Source organism: Papio anubis, chromosome 17, assembly GCF_008728515.1.
Source record: "Papio anubis isolate 15944 chromosome 17, Panubis1.0, whole genome shotgun sequence".
Taxonomy (NCBI): Eukaryota; Metazoa; Chordata; class Mammalia; order Primates; family Cercopithecidae; genus Papio; species Papio anubis.
In genome coordinates this window covers 48,033,073-48,054,973 of record NC_044992.1, presented here as the reverse complement: position 1 = coordinate 48,054,973, position 21,901 = coordinate 48,033,073, and the positions used below count along the sequence as shown (strand labels likewise).

The 21,901-nt window shown below is 42.2% G+C and overlaps 1 protein-coding gene and 1 long non-coding RNA gene across 4 annotated transcripts in view; one reads left to right on the top strand and one right to left on the bottom strand.

Moving 5' to 3' along the window:
• LOC103878832 overlaps nt 1-21,495 on the bottom strand; it is a 62,891-nt gene extending 41,396 nt beyond the window's left edge. The window contains exons 1-4 of one of the 2 annotated variants that reach the window (XR_002517883.2): nt 20,784-21,495; nt 17,615-17,925; nt 13,669-13,701; nt 10,676-10,794 (exon numbers count right to left, since the gene is read on the bottom strand). This is a non-coding gene — a long non-coding RNA (uncharacterized LOC103878832). Of the gene's footprint in view, nt 1-10,675; nt 10,795-13,668; nt 13,702-17,614; nt 18,151-20,783 lie in introns of those variants that run through there. The other variant, XR_004179284.1, reaches the window with a different exon arrangement.
• KRT23 (keratin 23) lies at nt 1,760-16,405 on the top strand. Of its 2 annotated transcripts, none has more exons than XM_031657083.1 (8): nt 1,760-1,948; nt 7,640-7,722; nt 8,969-9,125; nt 10,446-10,607; nt 10,693-10,815; nt 13,501-13,721; nt 14,580-14,611; nt 16,015-16,405. In XM_031657083.1, the coding sequence occupies exons 2-8, from the start codon at nt 7,655-7,657 to the stop codon at nt 16,107-16,109; spliced, it is 858 nt and encodes a 285-aa protein (XP_031512943.1). In that variant the 5' UTR covers nt 1,760-1,948; nt 7,640-7,654; the 3' UTR covers nt 16,110-16,405. The 2 variants fall into 2 exon arrangements, with proteins under 2 accessions (XP_031512943.1, XP_021784008.1); XM_021928316.2 differs by lacking the exon at nt 1,760-1,948 and adding an exon at nt 2,013-3,059.
• Nucleotides 21,496-21,901: the final 406 nt, after the last annotated feature.

The window sequence follows — 21,901 nt, the reverse complement described above, 5'->3', positions numbered from 1 at the left end:
CATCTCGAGAAAAAAAAAAAAAAAGTTATGGGAAACCATCATATAACAGTACTGGAAGAGACTATTTCTCCCCAGTGCTCTCAGATCTCACTGCCAGTTTTTCCCTGCCCTGGTCCTGCTATGATACAAGAAATCTTTTCCTCAAGGATAACTCCTATAAATCAAAACTCCCACACACGGACATAAAATGAGACAGTGGCCAAATTTATGAGGTTGATAAGTCACTGCCACTCAGACATGCCTGAAATGAGTAGAGAAGCATTCATTCCTTTGTAGATTCTGGTGAGAGAATTTAGAGAAAGGCAGTGCAGCCCAGCCCTTGCACATGCTAACGGTAAATGTTTTCTTCCTTGGTAAGGCTGGGTCCGGGTGAACAGGAACCAGAGCTGACCATAACTTTGATGACCAGGAACCGTCCACATCCACAGAACACTGCTTGCCACCACTCACCAAACAAGTCTCTCTAGTTCCCTCGTTTGCTCTATTTTTATCACGTGTCTCTTTTGTCTTTTTCTCATATCTGAGATGTAAGTGACTGTAGGCACTCTTTCTAAGCACTCCCCAAGTTTCCTTGAGGCTTGGAGGCTCATTTTTCCAGCTCGTGCACAGTGAATTAAAAAATATTCAGAGCCTCTTCCCTGATAAGGGTTTGTTGTAAGACTGGGAGGGGCAAAGCTGGTGCGCTTTTGGGTGACTTTATTTGTAATTGGAAAGGATTGGCCTTCGTGGGTGGTTAATCCATACCCAGGAGAGGCGTTTTCCGACTTTCTAGTTTTATAACCCACAGTCCTAAAAGGAGCAGAAGGTGATGGCACCAGGGGACCTGTGTTAAAATCCTGACTCTAAAAGTTTATGATTGATGCACATTTGCAAAATACCACCAAAAAGACAGACTTTGGTGCTCAAAAATAGAAGACATCGACTCTGCTTTCAAGAAGCCTGCGGTCTCAGAGGGGTGTGACAAATGCAGTACAATGGGGTGGAAGAATGGGGTGGACTTCATCCCAGGCACAGGAGGTGGCTGGGCCTGGCTGGGGGCTCCCAGCTTCCACCATGAAGTGGGATGCCAAGGTGTCCGCCCCTTCGGAGGACCTCGGCATCCGGAAGAGGCAGTTCCTCCTACAGGGTCACCCAACTCATGCAGGAGAATTCAGAAAATGATTGTTGAAGGAGGTAGCCCTGGAACTATAGAGGAGGTGGAGTGGGTGACTTTCCAGGCAGGGAGGACAGCACAGACACGGGCAGTGTCACCTATGAATTCATGTGCTCAATTACACTGCACATGCAAATCATCTCCGGATCATTCACCCCTGTGAGACCTTGATTCTTTGTCTGCAAAATGAAGACAACAACCCTTGCCTGGCTACATAAAGAGTTGTGAGGATTCAATAAAGAATATGAAAGAGCCACATCAACTGGCAAGTCCTATCCTTATGAAAGAGAAGTGTGGTACAGGACCTGTCAATATTCAACCCCAGATAACAGCGCTATGTGGAGAAAGAATCTAGCCCCAGCTCTGCCACTAACCTCCCCACCACCACAGGCCTCAGCTTTCCTCATCTGTCCGATTAGTGGCTTGGAACCAGATAGGCTAGAAGCCCTTCCTGTGCTGGTATTTTTATTTGTAAGTCCCCTTTAAATCTAGCTGCCAGTAACTAGCACGTGGCTCCCGCCCCCAGACTGCTTCTTTATTCATTCCTAACCTTTACCTTGGCAGATGAAATATAAGATTCATCAACCACATTTGACAGCCCATGGCAGGTTTCCTGTTTTCCATCGTCCCTCTGCAGGTTACAGACACACAGAACCCAGCCGTGGCAGGCTCAGCCAGGGTCCCCGGCTGCTCACGGCTGCATTCCTCCCCGAGGGCCAAGGGAAGTCCTGAGGGCAGGCCAGGGTTGTTTGGTTTTGAGGTGTGCTGGGATGAAAGGCACCCTGGAAGTGGAAGGTTCGGTCATTCATTAATTAATTATATCTATAATTGAGGGTTTGTTCTTAAGAGCGAGTCCTTTGAAAGTACTTTCCTTCAAACAGTGACTGTCACAGAGGCATCAGATATTCACCATCTTCTCAACTGCCTCAGCACAGCGAGCTTTATTCCAGGACCCGAGATCCTGTTCTGAGCTGGCTCTCCCTTCTCAGGCTCACTCACCCTCCCTTTAGAGGTGGAGATTACTGGGGGTGGAAAAACGTGTGTGTGTCTCTGTTGTTTAATGTCTGTTTTTTGGCGTTTATTGTTTGTTTGTTTTTTAAGGAAATCTATACTACACCGAATATGCTTTCTTTTGGGTGTACTTTAACCTAACCCTTTCCAGGTAAATGAACAATGGAAAAACTTCCCAGCAAGATTAGAAAGATACCTGAGCCTAACACCCGCCTGATGTCGAGCGCCACACCTCCGGTTACCAGGGGAAGGGAGGAAGCCAACTGTCACATTGATGTGGCTCTAAACAACAACAGTGTGCGAAGGCCCGGGGCACTGTGGGATTGACCAAGAGGAAACACAGGTTGCACAATGATACGATCTTGTCGGTACAATTGTCAGAGAAGGGAACTCCCACAGCAAAGGCCATAAAACCATCCAGGGCAGTCTGGGGCGGCTCAGTTCTGCGGTACCAGGGAGTGGAACAGAGCCCAGCCCCATCCCAAACACAGATGGGACCATGAACTCCAGAAGCAGCTTCAGCCAGACGCCCTCGGCCTCCTTCCACGGCCCCGGAGATGGCTGGGGCCGGCCCAGGAGCTTCCCCAGGGCTCCCACCGTCCACGGCGGTGCAGGGGGAACCCGCATCTCCCTGTCCTTCACCACGCGGAGCTGCCCACCCGCTGGAGTGTCTTGGGGTTCTGGAAGAAGCAGCCCCCTCCTGGGCGGAAATGGGAAGGCCACCCTGCAGAATCTCAACGACCGCCTGGCCTCCTACCTGGAGAAGGTTCGCGCCCTGGAGGAGGCCAACATGAAGCTGGAAAGCCGCATCCTGAAGTGGCACCAGCAGAGAGATCCTGGCAGTAAGAAAGATTATTCCCAGTATGAGGAGAACATCACACACCTGCAGGAGCAGGTAAGAGACCGGGTAACCCGGGAGCTCCAGGTGGGGCTGCTTTGCCTGGGAACCCTCGGGAGGAGGAATCAGTCCAGAAGACAATTTCCAGGAAAATGGCAACAGCGCTTGAAGTAATGGTGCACAAAGGTTTTGGGGGATGTTTTCTTATGATACCTTAAATTTGGAGTTGGAATCGTCTGTTCTGTATAATTAATCTTCTGTCCCTGGATAATGTAGAAAAAGAAGGCAGCAAAAATGACAGAAGTGCTGCAGACTGTTTCGAAAATGAGACTACCTGATTTCTCACACACCAAAAACATCTTTAGAATGTGAGGCAACCAGCTGCTGTTTAGTGTCACTTATGACCCAACGATGTCATAGAAATGATAAGGGCCAGTATTCGTGCTGCATGCTCAGCGCACCAGGGATAAGAGAGTGTTTACCTTCTCATTACCTCAGTTCTGCTCCACCTCAAATTTTTTTGAACAATGTGGTTATCCGTTAACAAAAGGCTGTTAGATGATTTTGAACATTACACCTAAAAGTTGTCACCACCCCAGCATATAGGTCACCGTGACATCCCTAGATATTTCCGCTTGTGGGTTGGTTGAAGATAAAGTTGCTCACGGTTCTGCGAATGGCATACCACTAGAAACAATAATAATAAAACGAGCATAATTTTTAGAACCTGAGAGTTGGGATGGCTATAAAGACCCTCTTCAAAAAAAACTAACTCTGTAACCAATCCCCAAAAAACTAAGCACACACCTTCCGGGATGTCTCATAACATTAGCTAGAAGTAGAAGGAATCCAATCATCTTATAGGTTATTTTTTAAGGCTATCTAACTCCCCTCTTATATAAAGCAGTCCCAGAAAATTCTCTGTAAGACCATGATTTAACCTCCCCTAGAAAGAGCATCACAAGTTTCCAATATCTATACCATATTATTTCACAACGCTCAGTCATCCTTGCTTGAATGTAGGAAGGACCAGTCAAGATAATATAAATCTGTCCTTGTAATGAACCCTAATTATTGAATAATCAACCTAATAACTGACTGTAATTACCTTAACTATATAGTGCATGGTTGCCTTTATGAAAAAAAAAACAAGGTGACTCAACAGTCCTCATCATGTTTTTTTGTTTAGTAAAGTTGCTTTGGTTGTAGAAAGGAGGAATTGAAGATTTTTGCAAATGGAGAGCAAAGGGAGACCATGACTCTCAAAAAAAATACAAGGTTAGAACCGGTCAAATAATTTAGGAGCTAGCAGAAGAGATTTAACCGAAAAAAAAGGGAGGGAAATGTTTATTGAGCACTTATTATGTACCTAGGCATCCTGCTGAATATTTAATACACATATCAACACCATCCAAGAGCATTCTGCAATGATGGAAATGTTCCATATTATTTTATTTGATTCTGCAAGAACCCTGTAAAGAAATGGAAGCTTGGAAAAAAGTGAAATAGCCATCCAAAGCCATCAGCAAGAAGCAGAGGTGGGATTCTAACTCAGGTCTGTTTCTAGTAGTCTCATAAATTTCACTACAGTGTGGTGCTGCCTAGCCCACCTCATACAAAAAAATGACACTTAGGATGAATAAAGATAATGCGTTATACTTGCATCATTAACCACACAACACATATTTCATACACATTATCTCATTTAATCCTCACAACTGTGTGGAGCAGGTATTTTTATTCTCAATTTGTAGATAAGGAGACTGAGACTTAATCGTTGTCTAAATCCTTTGGAACAGAACTGAGAAAAGTAAGTAGGTGCAATTTGGGGTTGGGGAGCAACCTGCCCACCCTTCAGAAGACCTGGAATTCTGGGTTCTGAGATTAAATAGGAAACTTCTTTGGCTTTGAATTTCATTCTTTTCTGGATTTTTACGTCTAACACTGTTTTCTCTACATTTGAAGAAAGCAACGCTTTAAAGTTGAGATTGTCTATCTACCCCAAACTCCCTCATTTGAAGATGAGAAAACAGAGGTACAAGGAGGTCCCACAGTTACCTGAGGCTTATGCTTCCTGGATCTTGGTGAAATGCTCTGAGTGGATACAGCTCTCCCACACCCTCACTTTAGGTGTATTAAATGTCACTCAAAAAGTTGATTAAGAAGTTGAGTTTAAAAATTAATTCAATCCTTTTGAAATCCAGAATTGGACATAGTCATAGGAGTATCATAAATAAAACACCTTGAATGATTCTCAATCGGACTATATTTGGCGTTTTGGTTTACAGTCAAACATTCTATTTCCTCTCCCTGGTAGGAGATCAAATGTCCTGAAGCAACAATGTTGCACGAATATACCAGCTTGCTTTTAAAAGAATTAACTCAGGGCCTTCAGGAGAATCTGGAATGTGCTCTATATCAAGTACGTTTCAGAATTCACATTTGAGTGCTATGAGAATGATAGCTGGGGAAATCAGACACTTGAGGTGGACTTTGCAACGGATAAATTACCAATTTAACTCAGAAAAGCTAAATAAGCCCATAGACAGTATTTTTGATTTTCTGATTCTCTGGATGTAGGTTAACACCTCATAGTATGTGTCAGATAGAAGTAGAAAACCTCAGTGCACAAGTAAGTAAGGGTTACCCCACAATGGTCCCCAGGCTCTTTGGGATAGAGCTACGTTTCATTTTGCATGAGCTTACATAATGCAAAGAATAATTGGTCCGGAGGGAGAAGTATTGGTAAGAATGCCCCTAAGCAGCACTGTGGAGAGGAGAACAGTAAACACCTAAAAGTATCCTTTTTTATAGCAAGGGAAGAGGCCATAGTAGCACTTGGAATCCCACAAGGGGAAAAAGAATGAGGCAGAAGCAGCCAGCCTGGCTATGTCCCACCATGAACAGAAAAAGTCTGAGCAGGCATCTCAGCATATAGAACCTGGAGATGCTCGCAGTGTAGTCAGTGACTCTACAAAAGTGCTAGATTTTAAAAAAGAAAAGTGTATTTTTTACTTTTTTCTTAACTAATTCAGTTTTGACCAATTTTTTTATAATATGCCAAGAATATGCTATTTGACATTATTTGATGTACTCTCTTCTAATTCTCATAACTCTTTGATGAAGTAACTATTACTATTGCTATTTTATGGATGAAGAAACTGAGACTCAGCCAAGTTCACCCAGCCAGTAAGTGTGGAGCAGGATCCCAGGCCCTGCTCCTTGAGTTCCAGACCCAGCATTTGTGCCATCTCTAAATCCTGCTATTGTGCATTCATGATACCAAATTCCATGGGATCAGTGGAGCTTTAAACAGGACAAGATTTTTAAAAGGTGCCTTTGTATTGAAGTATAACTTTGTCCTAAGAAAATGCTTTCTAAATAAAGGAATGAGCTGTATAAATATAATGGGAATTACCCAGGATTATCTGACTCCAACTAAATTACAGAAATTTAGACCTAAGACCTCTAAGGTCCTCTGTCTCTAGTGCAGACTCCTTATTTGACAACGGATGAAACTGAGGCCTGGAGAATAGAGTGATGCAGCCTGATGCATCCACTTGGATGATCAAGAACAGAGCCAAAACCAAAAAAAAACTTCAAGTTTTTAGTCTAGCACAACACTTGGTGTAAAAGCATTATTACACTTTTGACAATGAGACGTCTTCTACCCTAAAGACAGTGACATACATTGAATGTGAGCTATTTCTCTGACTATAACATATCTACAAGTGTTTATAAATCATAAATGTATACACGATTGCTCGAGTAAGTGCTTTCAATAATATTTTTATTTTTAAAGTAAAAAACATTATACGAACATCTAGTGAAAGTCTTTAACTGGAGGCCTTACCACTACTAAAACTTATTAGGCATGTTCCTTAGATGGTAAGAAATTATTTCAGTTAATATTTTAATAGCTACAATGAGAGCATTCTCATCCCAGAGTAAGTTGCAATGACATAAACACATCTACAAGTTATGTGTACGGCTATAGTAACATCGGGCAAAAAAAAAAAATTGTGTTCTGTGATGACTATTACAAAATACATTGAATATTAGTGTTAGCTTTGCTCAGTAACACTGATTAGAAACATGAATGCTATCACAAGTAAGAATTATGTTCATCTAAAATAATAATTTTTGTACTTTTGGAGGGCTGAACTAATTAAAAGTAATGGCAAAAATCACTTTTTCACCAACCAAACACAATAAGAAAAGGATCAGAACCTAAAGTCCTTTTAACATCTTCAGCTGTGGATGAGCTTAATTAAGCAAAATGCTATGACATGTCCATAACCTAAAAAGTTAGAAGGCATTTTGAATAATTACTGTCCTTCCCCTTCCTATATCATTGTTTCAGCAGTTGCATCAGTCCAAGCCTGTCAAAACTCCATGTAAAAAGAAGAAAGGCAGTAACACTGACTGCAGATCATATTCTTACTTTAAAATCATTCTGCTTTGCACCTAGTATGTGCTCACTAAGCATTTACTGAGTCGGTCATTCATTGTTCCACTGCCAGAACAAGAAGTGGTCTGTACTAACAAGTCAAATATTCAGGAAGCTAAAGGACAGACATGCAGTGGTCATGTGTGGGTGTGTCCAAGCAAGATAACCTTTTGTGCATGTTTTACAGATAGTGGATGGTAAGATGACCAATGCTCAGATTATCCTTCTCATTGACAATGCCAGGATGGCAGTGGATGACTTCAACCTCAAGTAAGTTCCTTCTTCACAGTGTTGTTCGGGTTTTTGTTTGTTTGCTTTACAAAAGAAAAACTCGGCCGGGCGCGGTGGCTCACGCCTGTAATCCCAGCACTTTGGGAGGCCAAGGCGGACAGATCACGAGGTTAAGAGATCGAGACCATCCTGGCCAACATGGTGAAACCCCATCTCTACTAAAAATACAAAAATTAGCTGGGCATGGTGGCGCACGCCTGTAGTCCCAGCTGCTCAGGAGGCTGAGGCAGGAGAATCACTTGAACCCAGGAGATGGACGTTGCAGTGAGCCGAAATCGTGCCACTGCACTCCAGCCTGGCAACAGAGTGAGACTCCATCTCAAAAAAAAAAAAAGGAAAACTTGTCTTGCCATTACCTGGAACTAAAATCTTATAATGAAAAGGCATAGCAACAGCAAATGCACTGTGTGTTACTTGAATGAACCTTAGTTTAAACAAACCAGATATAAAGCACATGTTATGGGGAAATTTGAATATGAATCAAGAATTAGATGATATTAAAGGGTTGTTATTAATGTTTAGGTGTGGTGTTATGTTTATTTTATTTATTTACTTATTTATTTATTTATTTATTTTTGAGACAGGCTGGAGTGTAGTGGCGCGATCTTGGCTCACTGCAACCTCCGCCTCTCAGGTTCAAGCAATTCTCCCGCCTCAGCCTGCCAAGTAGCTGGGACTACAGGTGCGCGCCACCACGCCCAGCTAATTTTTATATTTTTAGTAGAGACAGCGTTTCACCATGTTGGCCAGGACGGTCTCAATCTCTTGGCCTCATGATCTGCCCGCCTCAGCCTCCCAAAGTACTGAGATTACAGGCATGAGCCACCGTGCCCAGCCTGTTTATTTTAAAATATATTTTTCTTAAAAGATGCATCCTGAAGTATTTAGTCTTAAAATGTCATCATGTCTATAATCTGCTTTGAAATACTTCAGCAATGAAATAGGCAAAGTAAATACGGCAAAACATTCACGGTTGCTAAATGTAGGTGATGGGTATGTGACTGTTTATTATCCTGTTCTCCCTACTCAATTTAAAAGTTGGCATTGAGTCACCATCATGGAAAAGTGTAGCATGAAACTGACATACAAAAGACATCCTATATGTATTCATCATCTGTCTTTAAACCTAATAAGTAAAAGATTCACCTCTAAATGAAAATGAATCCTTTCAAAAACCATGACCTTCCAACAAACGGGTGCACTCTTCTCTTCCTTCTCACCAAAGGTATGAAAATGAACACTCCTTTAAGAGAGACTTGGAAATTGAAGTCGAGGGCCTCCGAAGGACCTTAGACAACCTGACCATTGTCACAACAGACCTAGAACAGGAGGTGGAGGGAATGAGGAAGGAGCTCATTCTCATGAAGAAGCGCCATGAACAGGTAGGACTCCCCAGGAACTCCTGGTAATGAACACAGGTCTTAGCATGAACATCTCAGGCTGATTCGACAGCTACAGAAGAAACCACCACCTGGATGCCAATCCCCTTGTCCTTCACCCTAAATAGTCATTAGAAAAACATACAAATATCTAAAGTTTCTAATTTCAAGGTTAGCTACTCACATGTCAAATACAACAACCAAAATGCAATCATAATTCATGATGAATTGGTCAACAGTTTTGTTAACACACAATGTTTACCTAGATGTGCTTGTTAATATGTTACTATAAGAATCAATGTGTGAGACTGGACTTCCATCGTTGGCCCAATGTTCAGCAAATTAGGGGACAATATAATGAAAAGAGTCTGCTACCAACCAAGACAAGTGTGATGTGGGACAAAACTAAAGAATCCTAATTTCCAAAAGCATTTAACTGACTTTTAGAGTTACCATCCATCACAAGTCCTTGAGACTCTGATAAAATGATAGAAAAACAGTTCCCATGGTAGGAAAACAAAATTGCGTCTGAACATCAAAGAGCCCAATTTCTGAATAGCTGGTTAGACAATAATTGTTAATTAAATCTTTCCTGTGGCTGCTTGGTTTTCATGAAATCCTATGGGCGTCAGCCCCACAGGGTCACAAGGCATTGACGAGATTTTGAAAGCCTCTACCCCTTTTTTCTGCCATTTGCCTCTTGAACGGCTTCCTGAAAGCTTTGGCCTATAGCCTGGAAGGTTCTGCTGCCTAACTTTGTTGTCACTTCACCAATCCACATCTGCCAAATGGGACTTTACACACTATGGAAGCGTAATTCTTTCTGAAATATTTTCAACCACGGATCAAGTCAGTAATCATGGAGGCTATTTAATTACCTGCCTTATGAATTTTTTTTTTTTTTTTTTTGAGACAGGGTCTCACTCTGTCACCCAGGCTGGAGTGCAGTGGCGCGATCTCGGCTCACTGCAGCCTCCACCTCCCAAGTTCAAGGGATTCTCCTGCCTCAGCCTCCCAAGTAGCTGGGATTACAGGCGTGCACCACCACACCCAGTTAATTTTTTGTATTTTTAGTAGAGATGGGGTTTCACCATGCTGGTCAGGTTGGTCTCAAAGATATTCTTTATTTTATAAAATTATTAGAGACAAAAGTATACAATGTTTTATCATCAACAAGTAACATTTGAGAAACCAAACCAGCGACAGTGGAGCAACCACATAATCAGAATGTTTAAAAGATCCATTGACCACTGCCAATCAACACGGCAATCCAGCCTTCTGATTATCAAACCCAGTTCATTTCCTTTCTCTGTTATTAAACAGGAAATGGAGAAGCATCATGTGCCAAATGACTTCAGTGTCAATGTGAAGGTGAATACAGGTCCCAAGGAAGATCTGATTAAGGTCCTGGAGGATATGAGACAGGAATATGAGCTTATAATAAAGAAGAAGCATCGAGACTTAGACACTTGGTATAAAGAACAGGTAAAAGAAAGATGCACAAACTTCCCAAAGGTTGCATTTCCATGAGTTCCCAATGCTGATGCCTTCACCTTGCTTGGTCCTACAGTCTGCAGCCATGTCCCAGGAGGCAGCCAGTCCAGCTGCTGTGCAGAGCAGACAAGGTGACATCCACGAGCTGAAGCGCACATTCCAGGCCCTGGAGATTGACCTGCAGGCACAGTACAGCACGGTGAGTCGAGGCTGGGAAAATGCTGGGTCCCACACTACCTCCTCCATGAAGCCTTCTGAGACCTCTCTCCCAGGCCCTGACCCTCAGCTCCCTTGGGACACCTCTCACTTTCCACTTTCCATCCAAATTGTTTATGATGAGAACCATAATAAAGGGCTACCATGTATTGAGTGTCCAGATGGTGCCAGGCGTTGTGCCAAGTAGTTCATGATATTAAATGTCATTAATCCTTACAGCAACTTTTCCAGATAGGTCTTAGTGTCCCCATTTTAGAGATGAGGAAACCAAAACTCCAACAGTAAAATAAATTGGCCAAGGTCACACAGCTAGTAAGTGACTGGTGGTGAAACCATGTGATTTATTTGGAGGAGGGGGGATTCTAGACCCCCATAATTTCTATCAGTGCCCTCTCCACTTACAACCAGGCTACCCCACTCAAACCCTGATATAGAGAAATTCCAGTGCCAACATGGTAGGTGGCAGATCCAGGCCTGGCTCACTCCAAAGCACTGCCCTATTCATTTAGGTATGTGTCTTATCACCCAGAAAACTCTTAAGTTCTTGTGTCCAAGTCATTTCTATCATCTTCACAGTTTAGAAAAATGCTTAGCATGTGTCATAAGCATTCAAAATTTATGAAGGTCTATCATTTGATTCCCAGTATACCCTACTGAGTCTTCTAATCATTCATCCTTATAATTGCCAAGTGCGATTCTACCCTCAGTCTTGAGAGGCAATGATTTGTTCATTTACGTGGCAGGTGCACTTGGGTAAATGACTGCTGTGTTTTAAGCATCCGTGATGGTGAACAGACACTGCAAATGTGCACTGTAGAGATCATGAGTACAAAAATAATTATAGTGTCTTGCAGCTTTCAAAACATTTTAACATACAGTATTTCACAATGGCCCTGTGAAACAGGTGAGGCATGTATACCCATTTTCATGCATTCTACTATCTGACACCAATTCTTAGCACTGAGGATCTTTTAACGAAGGAGTTTATATTCTAGTAGGAGTGATAGATACTAAATGTGCAAATCATCAAAATGTATATGTTAGATGGAGAAAATTGCTACAGAGATGAAGCAGAGGAGAAGGGCAGACGCACCAGGGTGAAGAGCTGCTGTCTTAAACAAGGGGGTCAGGAAAGGTTTCCCTGTTAGAGTGGCAGTGAGCAAAGAGGTACGGAGGTGCTTGATGTGGCGATGGGATGTGTTCCAGGAGGAAGGAACAGCAAGTGCAAAAGCGACAAGGCCCAAGTGTGTCTGATGAGTTGGAGGAGCAGCAGGGAAGTCCATGTGGCTGCAGTGAATGAACGACGGGAAGAAGAAAGGACAGAAGAGGAGGGGAAGGGAGGGGAAGAGGGAGGAAGAGAGGATGAGGCCATGGGGTCCCAACAGAGCCAGACTGTGCAGGGCTTTGTAGGCTACCTTGGAGGGGATTCAAGAGGAACAGCAGGTATAGACCACTCTTTGAGGAGAAGTAGCTGAAGGAGAGCAGAGAAATTGGACGATAGCTGAAGGTAGATACGGGTTTCAGAAAGATACATTTTGAGGTACGAGGAATTATTCTATTTGAAAGCTGATGGGAATAATCCAGTAGAGAGGAGAACACTGATGATGCAAGGAGGCCGGCAACTGCCGAGATGACTGGAGCACAGACAGCTCAGGCAAAAGAACACAAGGAAGCCAGCACTCGCACGCAGATTCAAGCATGTGCGTGGGCGCAATGGCGGGAGCAGTGGGCGGTCTCTCCCGATTGCTTTCGTTTCATCAATGAAATTAGGAAGCGAGGCCATGGACTCAGAGGAAGGATGGGAAGGACAGAGGAGAGGGAACAAAATAACCACCTGGGAGAGTAGGAGAGTGGCTGACCAGGGAAATGTGCTCTAACCACCAGGGAGCATGAACGGCCCCCCTGAAAATTAGCAGCCACGATAAAGGGAGAGTATTCAGCACAGTTATGAGATTCTCTTTAAGGTTAAAATTATGCACTTCAGAAAAGCAGGTGTTACATGCAAACAGAACTGGGCCTTGAACTCAGTGCTCCATATTCTAGCCCAGAAACTTCATTTGGCAGCTGTTAGAATTTCCTCAAAAAATGACATTTCTTTTTTACCATCATGATAATCAAAAAGCATTGCTTGAGACTAGGGTTGCCAGATTTACCAAATTAAAATATAGGACACTCAGTTTAGTTGGAATTTCAAATAAAAAAACAATTTTTTTTTTTTTTTTTTTTTTTTTAGTATACGCAGGTGGAGCAATATTTTGGACATAGTTACACTAAAAAATTACTCATTGCTCATCTGAAATTCAAATTTAACTAGACGTTCTCTATTTTATCTGGCATCCCTAATCGAGACCCTTCTCCGAAGATACAAAGAGATAGCAGTCCCAGTTGCTGTCGCTCTTTGGGAGTTTTCAATCTGGTCAAAGATAAAATGTAAGGAGTTAAAGAACAGTTCAGAGCAAAGCAATGGACTTCAAAAGTCCCAGCGTCACTCAACTCCTGACTGCCCAAGTCCGAAACCTGTAAGTCAGCCTACTTCTCACCTTGGTGTCCTCAGCAGCTACCAAGACACCTAGCCAACTGGTCGGCATCTGCTAAGTACTCAACAGTCACCTGTTATTGACTCAATCAAGCCATCAGTTAATTAACAAAAGATCATTTCCTCTTTCAGAAATCTGCTTTGGAAAACATGTTATCTGAGACCCAGTCTCGGTACTCCTGCAAGCTCCAGGACATGCAAGAGATCATCTCCCACTACGAGGAGGAACTGATGCAGCTACGCCACGACCTGGAGCGGCAGAACAACGAATACCAAGTGCTGCTGGGCATCAAAACCCACCTGGAGAAGGAAATCACCACGTACCGACGGCTCCTGGAGGGAGAGAGCGAAGGGTAAGGCAAAGGCTGGCATGACAGGAGCATGCAAGAGGCATCCAGCTCCTGTGGGTATATGTGTGCATCTTTGGGTTCTGTTAGCAAGAGTCACTCTAGCAAAAGAAAAGCTGTGTTGAGCTTCTCCAGAAGATACCTATAGTCAGTTGTATTTCACTAAGCAGCAAGTGTAATTAATCAGCTAATACTCACAGGACCCTAAGATTTGCAGTCAGAAGAGTTAAGGTCTCTAGAAGGAAACAATTCAAAAGGTTTTGGCCATCGTGTTTCCCAGTAGGAATGCACCCAATTTTGGCTCCAGAAAAAAAGAAGGCAGGGGGAATGTGTTAGTCCACTAGCAAAAAAAAAAAAAAAAAAAAAAAAGATGCATAAGAGATAGAGATGTCTAGACTTTCAATCTGATATTTCTGGCCACCCCAGGAAATAACAACAGTTGGCCATATAAAGGGCATGTATATTCTATGACCTGAAAGGAAGGGATAGAAGTTTTATAAAAATACATAAATAAAACATCACCGGACCAAACTCTGAACAGCCTGAGAAGCTCAGGGGTCTCAGGCTTGAGACCTGACCCTGGCAGGCATCCTGGAGGAAACCAAGCTTGCAGCTGGCTGAAAAGAGGCTGTGGTTTGTGGACTTCCCCTGACTCCAGGGTTAACAGGAGGCAGTACCCAATGCCTTCTGCATCCAGTCCGGCTCTCCCGTGAACCTATGACTGTGAGGCTACTAAGCTCAGACAATTATCCTCATGAAAGAGCTGAGGATTTACAAGCAAGCGAAGGAAGTTAGTCCATCCTGAGAAGTTGTTATGATCGTTGCTAATACTAAAGTGAGCTTTAACCTTTATCACTTTTATAGGACAATGGAAGAATCCAAGTCGAGCATGAAAGGTAAAAAAATTTCCTTCATTGTTTGAATCTCTATTTTTAAGGAATTAGCATGGTTATCCATGTTGTAGTAGTCATAATCCTTAGTGTACTCCCAAATGTCCTGGGTTCAAAATTTATTTCACTCCCAAATGGTCAGGAATTTTCAGTTAACAAATTAGCTAATACAAAATGATGTAAGCTCTCATTATTGTCCTCAATATATATAAAAGCAAGCGGTAAAGAAGATTAAAATGATAATTAATAGTATTATGTCTCTATTAAGTAATGGAATCGGTCAGTTTACTAAACCCCTGGAAAATTAAGAGGCAAAGATTTCATGTCATTTCTCAGATGATTCTGTTGAACACTCGTGTTCCATGAGATTTGAATAGTGAATTATGAACACTGTGTTCTATGGCCAGATGAGGTTAGAAATACTGTGTGCCATGATCCTCTTCTTGAACAGTCCTGTTGTGCAGTTCAGTATGGTAAAGATGGAACAGGTACTGCTCTGAAGGGGAAAAGGAACAAGAAAAAGGAAGAAACGACAAAAGTTTAACTTTGTTTCACCCAGTATACCCAAACACCTTTGACCTGGAAACATGCTTTCTCAGATTACCTTTAATATCTCACAGAAAAGTTCCAGGAGGCTGTAGTCTGCGACAAGTGGCACTTTCTGATTAGTTTGTGATAGATCTATACTAAGGCACTGGAGATTCAAAGAATCAGGTGGAGTAATCATCACAGAACAGCTGGTCTAACTGCTACCCATCTACAAAATAATACAAGGGTCTTTGAGCCTCTCTTCACACGTGTCCTAGGATGGGGAACCCATACTTGATGGGATGGCCCCATTGGAGAGGTTTTAATTTAACAAAATTCTCCCTTGTAATTTTATTAATGATTTCAATTCTTCCCTATGGTCTAGAATTGGTTTATTGATGTTTCAACAGGCACTTATTCAAATAAGTTATATATTTGAAAACTGCCACAGTAAGCATCCCTGGCTTCTCACCCATTCCTCAGGTGGCATGCTTTCTAGACCTTAAAATGAGGTACCCTGAATAGCACTAAGTGCTCTGTAAGCTCAAGGAATCTGTGCAGCGCTACAAAGCCCACAGACAGAGAAAGAACTCCTCAAGTGCTTGTGGTCAGAGACTAGGTTCCATAGGAGGCACACCTATGATGAAGGCTTCACCTCCGGAAGGTGACACTGTTCAGAGACCCTCATTTCCTGGAGAGAGGGAGAAAATCCCTCCTTGGGGAAATCCCTTTTGCCTGCAGCAGAGCCCGCCATATTGCTTAGTGATCATTTTGGAAGGCACTGAGAGCCTTCAGGGGCTGACAGCAGGGAACTGAAAATGAGTACAGTTCAGATGGTGGAGGAAGCATGGCAGTGACATCTTCCGTGCTCTTTTTCTCAGCGTCTGCAACTCCAAAGATCAAGGCCATAACCCAGGAGACCGTCAACGGAAGATTAGTTCTTTGTCAAGTGAATGAGATCCAAAAGCATGCATGAAACCAGTGAAAGTTTCTGCCTATTGTAAAATCTATTTTCCCCCAAGGAAAGTCCTTGCCCAGACACCAATGAGTTCTAAAAGATATCTTTGGAGTTATCAGACTCAGAAACTTGTATTATTTTTTTCTGTAACATTCTACAGTCTCACCAGACTTCTCATAATGCTCTTAATATATTGCACTTTTCGAATCAAAGTGTGAGTTTATGGGTGTAAAGCTCTACTTTCCTACGGCAGCCTTCAGATTCTCATCATTGTGCGTCTATTTTGTAGCCAATAAAACTCCTCACTAGCTGCATGGTGTCTTTTTTTTAATATCATGAGGCAAAGCAGCACCTCAGTGTTTCATCCTAACAAGGGGTTCTCAGAACATTTTCCGTGGAAGATCCAGAGAAATCTCCAGACATCAGACATGTTCACAGCAGCCAGACACTGGGCAGAATTGTCACCCTGTAGCCAGGCAACCTAGGCATGAGTCATGGGTCATGAGGCTCTCCACAATCCACACTTCTGCCAGCAGGAAGGGAAGGGAGGAAACAGAGAAAGGGAGGCCCAGAAAGCCTCACTGGGAGTGTGAGATGACCAAAAAGTATGCTAACTCACTTTTAAAAAGGAAAAAACTGAAGGGCCTAAAAGAGTAACTCTCTTTTAGGCTACTCTAAGCTAGAAAAGGAGATTAAGGAAAAAAAAAAAAAATTCTCATTACAGACAGATACTGAGGCTCTAAAAGGGGAAGTAACTCATCCAAAATCCAAATTGCAAATATTAGGATCCAGAATATCATGCCATATTAGTCTGTTCTCACGCTGCTAATAAAGACATACCCGAGACTGGGTAATTTATAAAGGAAAGAGGCTTCATTGACTCACATGTGGACATGGCTGGGGAGGCCTCACAATCATGATGGAGGGCAAAGGGGAAGCAAGACACATCTGACATGGCAGCAGGCAAGAGTGCTTGTGCAGGAGAACTCCCCTCTATAAAACCATCAGATCTCAGCTGGGCGTGGTGGTTCACACCTGTAATCCCAGCACTTTGAGAGGCCGAGGTGGGCAGATCACCTGAGGTCAGGAGTTCGAGACCAGCTTGGCCAATATGGTGAAATCCCGTCTCTACTAAAATAGAAAAATTAGCTGGGCGTGGTGGCAGGCACCTGTAATGCCAGCTACTCGGGAGGCTGAGACAGGGGAATTGCTTGAACCCAGGAGGCTTAGGTTGCAGTGAGCCAAGATCGCACCACTACACTCCAGCCTGGGTAACAAGAGTGAGACTCCGTCTCAAAAAAAAAAAAAAAAAAAAATCAGATCTTGTGAGACTTATTCACTATCAGGAGAACAGCGCATGGGAAAGACCCGCCCCTGTGTTTCAATTACCTCCTACCGGGTCCCTCCCATGACACATAGGAATTATGGGAGCTGCAATTCAAGATGAGAATTGGGTGGGGACACAGCAAAACCACATCACATGCTGAGCTGTAGCAGGTGAGTAAACCACTGAGACTACGAACCTCTGTCCTCTGAAGAAGATGCCATCTTCTCAGATTTAGGAGTGTGGGCCCCTGTTCTGAGACTGGTGCAAAGGAGCACTGCTGGAGAAAAGGAAGGGGGGAAATCCACAAATCCACTAAGACATCGTCAGAATACTGCACATGGAATTATAGGATATTAACCATTTAAGAGACTGTAGACACAGGATAGTCAAAATCTCCCATTTTACAGGCAAATCAACAGAGGCCCAGAGCAGTGAAGGCATTTACCCAAACACTCACTGGATTGGTGCAGCTGGATCTAGATCCAGGTCTCTTGACTCCTTTAACAGCTGTTAAACCAAAAATGGGTGTGATTTAGTCCCATTGTCATCTGATACATTGGCAATGCCCTGCATATTTTTTGTCTCTATGCTTAATACTCTTTTCTAAAGGGTTGCTTTTGATATTTTCTGAATGGAGCATCTGTTAAAATTGGATTCATCTTCTCTTTAAGGCAACAATTGATGTTTCTGATCTTTAATGCCAAAGAATAGAAAACCAGCCCCTTAACGATCTGAAATTAGGCAAAAAAAAAAAAAAAAAAAGTCACCACATACAAATACTGCACAAAGAAAACTTAGTGAAGATGTTTGTATACTGGTTATTTTTGAGTTTCTTTGAAATAGTAAAGATAAATTATTAATTTTACATCAGAGAGTTAAAGTATTTTAGTTAAACCAATAGTACACTTTTGCTAGGGTGTGGTTATTCTGCTTTTTTTTTTTTTTTTTTTTTGAAATGGAGTCTTCTCTGTCGCCCAAGCTGGAGTGCAATGGGGTGATCTCGGCTCACTGCAACCTCTGCCTTCCGGGCTCAAGCCATTCTACTGCCTCAGCCTCCCAAGTAGGTGGGATTATAGGTGCCCGCCACCGTGCCCAGCTAATTTTTTAGTAGAGATGGGCTTTCACCATGTTGGTCAGGCTGGTCTCGAACTCCTGACCTCAGGTGATCCACCCGCCTCAGCCTCCCAAAGTGCTGGGATTACAGCATTAGCCACCGCGCCCGGCCGTATGTGGTGACTTTTGATGTTATTTGGGTCAAGAATGGATTCATATTAGACTTCATTCGGTTCTCTTTTTCTACTTCATTTTACTAAAAGAACTTCTTTATGTTGCTAGGTATTGTATTCTCCAAGCAGATCTAAAAATGATTTTTTTCTCTGTTTTAGCACCAACTCATCCTGCTGTTTTGGACATTATTATCTCTTTCCTGAAATCTAGAAAATGTGCATAAAATAGACATATTTTTCTCAAGGTGAATTTTTTAATACTGCTGGAAAAATCTTTTGAGGAATATCTAAAAATAATATGACAACCTGAAAAGAAAGTTATAATACCAGATCCAGAAAACAATCACAAACCTTCCATTTACAATCATAGTTTATATATGATTTGGTAATGTAAATCATAACATGAATAATTTTTCATGCAAGGACCTAAAATATCTTTAAAGTCTTATTAATTTTCACTGTATCAATTAAGGTGACCAATTCATCCCAGTGTGCCCAGAAACTCATTAGTCCCAGGCAAACTGGGATGGCTAATCATCCTATCAATAAATTGCCTCTGTTTCACTAAGGAGAGGAAAGAAGAGAGAAATGAAACCATTTGCCTGAATAAAGAGACAATTGCATGATTTTTGGCTCTAGGTAACACAGAATAATCTTCCCCCACACTTAAATCAGCGTAAAAATGTTTCAAAATGCCCATTACAAACCAATTAATGCCTATGCATTCAGGTGAATTACCAACCAAAGAAATTTTTGTTTGTATTTGAATTTGTCCAACACACACCCAACCCACATAAAGGAGTGGCAATACGTTCTATTGTTTTCATTCCAGAAACACTTTGAATATATAGCAATTATTGTTCTATAACCCAAAATCCAACTAAACAAATCGATGACTAATCCAGAGAGGTATAATGTATTACTTTGGAATTTAGGATTTATGTTAGCATATTTACCCATAGTGTTATAAAATGGTGGAGTGGATAGATAGATCCATCTAATATTGTTAATCCAATCAAATGCACACCTTTATAGACTCATGTCTTCACCATTATTTTTACACACCTACCCTGCTGCTGATGTGTAAATCGGGAACTAAACATAAAAATTCATTATTAAGGAATGTAGCAACAGTATGTGGAGGGAAGAGGTCATAAAGTCGAGCAGGGAGTAAGGACTCAAATTCTGGCAGCAAAAGGTGGGGAACAGAAGGAGACCCAAGGATGTTTCTTTAGTGCAGGGGTTCTCAAACTTGGCTCACATCAGCATCACCTGGAGGGGGTGAGAAAATTCTAATGCCCAGGCCACATTCTAGAATAATTAAATCAAGACTTTTGGCCGGGCGTGGTGGCTCACGCCTGTAATCCCAACACTTTGGAAGGCTGAAGTGGGTGGATCACTTGAGATCAGGAGCACAAGACCAGCCTGGCCAATATGATGAAATCCCATCTCCACCAAAAATACAAATTAGCCAGTGTGATGGCGGGCATCTGTAATCCCAGCTACTCAGGAGGCTGAGGCACGAAATGCACTTGAACCTAGGAGGCAGAGGTTGCAGTAAGCCGAGATTGCAAGATCATGCCACTGCACTCCAGCTTGGGCAACAGAGCCAGACTCTGTATTAAAAGACAAAACAAAAACAAAAACAAAAAAAAGGACTTGTGGAGGTTGGGACCCAGCGATCAATTTGTTTTAAAGAGTCCCAAATAATTATAATGTGCAGCCAAGTTTGAGAACCTACTTTAGTACCCTCAGGTGAGTGCTTTTTTAATCTGTTTGTATGTTCCCCATATTACTAATTTTTTCAATACCCCCAACAGGAATTAATGACAACTGGAAAAAAAAAAAAAAAGGACGTAATTCCCAAGCACTTGTGGTTAGAGTTTCATTTTACAGAATTGCAGAGAACTACTTCCAGGAAATACAGCTGAATTAAAACTTAGAATTGAGACAAATACTTCACTTAGAAAAGTATTTTAGTGGCCAGGCACAGTGGCATGCACCTGTGGTGCCAGCACTTTGGGAGGCTGAGGCAGGAGTTTCACTTGAGGCCAGGAGTTTGAGACTAGCCTAGGCAACAGAATGAGACTTCGTCTATACAAAAAGTTTAAATAAATTAGCCAGTGCAGAGGCATGCACCTGTGGTCCCAGCTACTCGGGATCCAAGACAGCAGGATGCCTTGAGCCCAGGAGTTACAGGCTGCAGTGAGGTTTGATCACAACACCGTACTTCAGCTGAGCAGCAGAGCAAGATCTGTCTGGAAAAAAGAAAAGAAAACAAAAGAAAATCAGAAAAGTATTTTACAAAATTCTGCAAGCATACTTCCACTTAAGTCTAGCAAAATTCTTCCAGGTACTTAATCAAATATTTTTCCAAAGTGTTAGGCTCCTGTAGTAAGTTTCTGTTATGGAAATTTGCTGTGTTATTTTAGCCGCCTCATTTCTTTTACCTCTTAGATTTTTGTCAAAGCAAAGTAAAATAGTAATGTATGCAAATAAGAGACCCATCAAGAAAACATCTCTAAGCCAAGTGACTAAAAAATTAACTTAAGGGACAAAGAAGCAATTTTTTTCCTTAAAGAAATATCAGATTATTTTAGTATTTTCCAAATGAACATTTTATATTTTTCTAAAGTTAATTAAGGCATCACATGTAACTTCAAATCAAAAATATCAGCGTTAAAAATAAACATATAAATCAATTGATCGAAGCTTCTTATTTGAGAGATAAAGAAGCAAAAGATTAGAAAAGTTGTCCAGGCCGGGCGCAGTGGCTCAAGCCTGTAATTCCAGCACTTTGGGAGGCCAAGACGGGCGGATCACAAGGTCAGGAGATCGAGACCAGCCTGGCTAATACGGTGAAACCCCGTCTCTACTAAAAAATACAAAAAACTAGCCGAGTGAGGTGGCGGGCGCCTGTAGTCCTAGCTACTCGGGAGGCTGAGGCAGGAGAATGGCGTAGACCCGGGAGGCGGAGCTTGCAGTGAGCTGAGATCCAGCCACTGCACTCCAGCCTGGGCAACAGAGCGACACTCCGTCTCAAAAAAAAAAAAAAAAAAAAGAAAAGTTGTCCAAGCCCTCCTGGGACTCAGGTCTCATTCCTATCCATTCCAGCATCTTCAACATATGAAAACAGCAGAATTGAAGAAAGTATACTGTATTTTTTAATTCATAGTAAATTAAAAATAGCAATTATAAATGTATGAACTACCAAAAGCCAAAATAACTTATGTACTCTCTAAGCTGGAACCAATATG

Coding starts and splice junctions, on each gene's coding strand:
- KRT23 (XM_021928316.2), top strand. CDS start 2,664: ATGAACTCCAGAAGCAGCTTCAGCCAGACGCCCTCGGCCTCCTTCCAC. Junction 3,060..7,639: donor TCACACACCTGCAGGAGCAG/GTAAGAGACCGG, acceptor CATGTTTTACAG/ATAGTGGATGGTAAGATGAC. Junction 10,816..13,500: donor TGCAGGCACAGTACAGCACG/GTGAGTCGAGGC, acceptor TTCCTCTTTCAG/AAATCTGCTTTGGAAAACAT.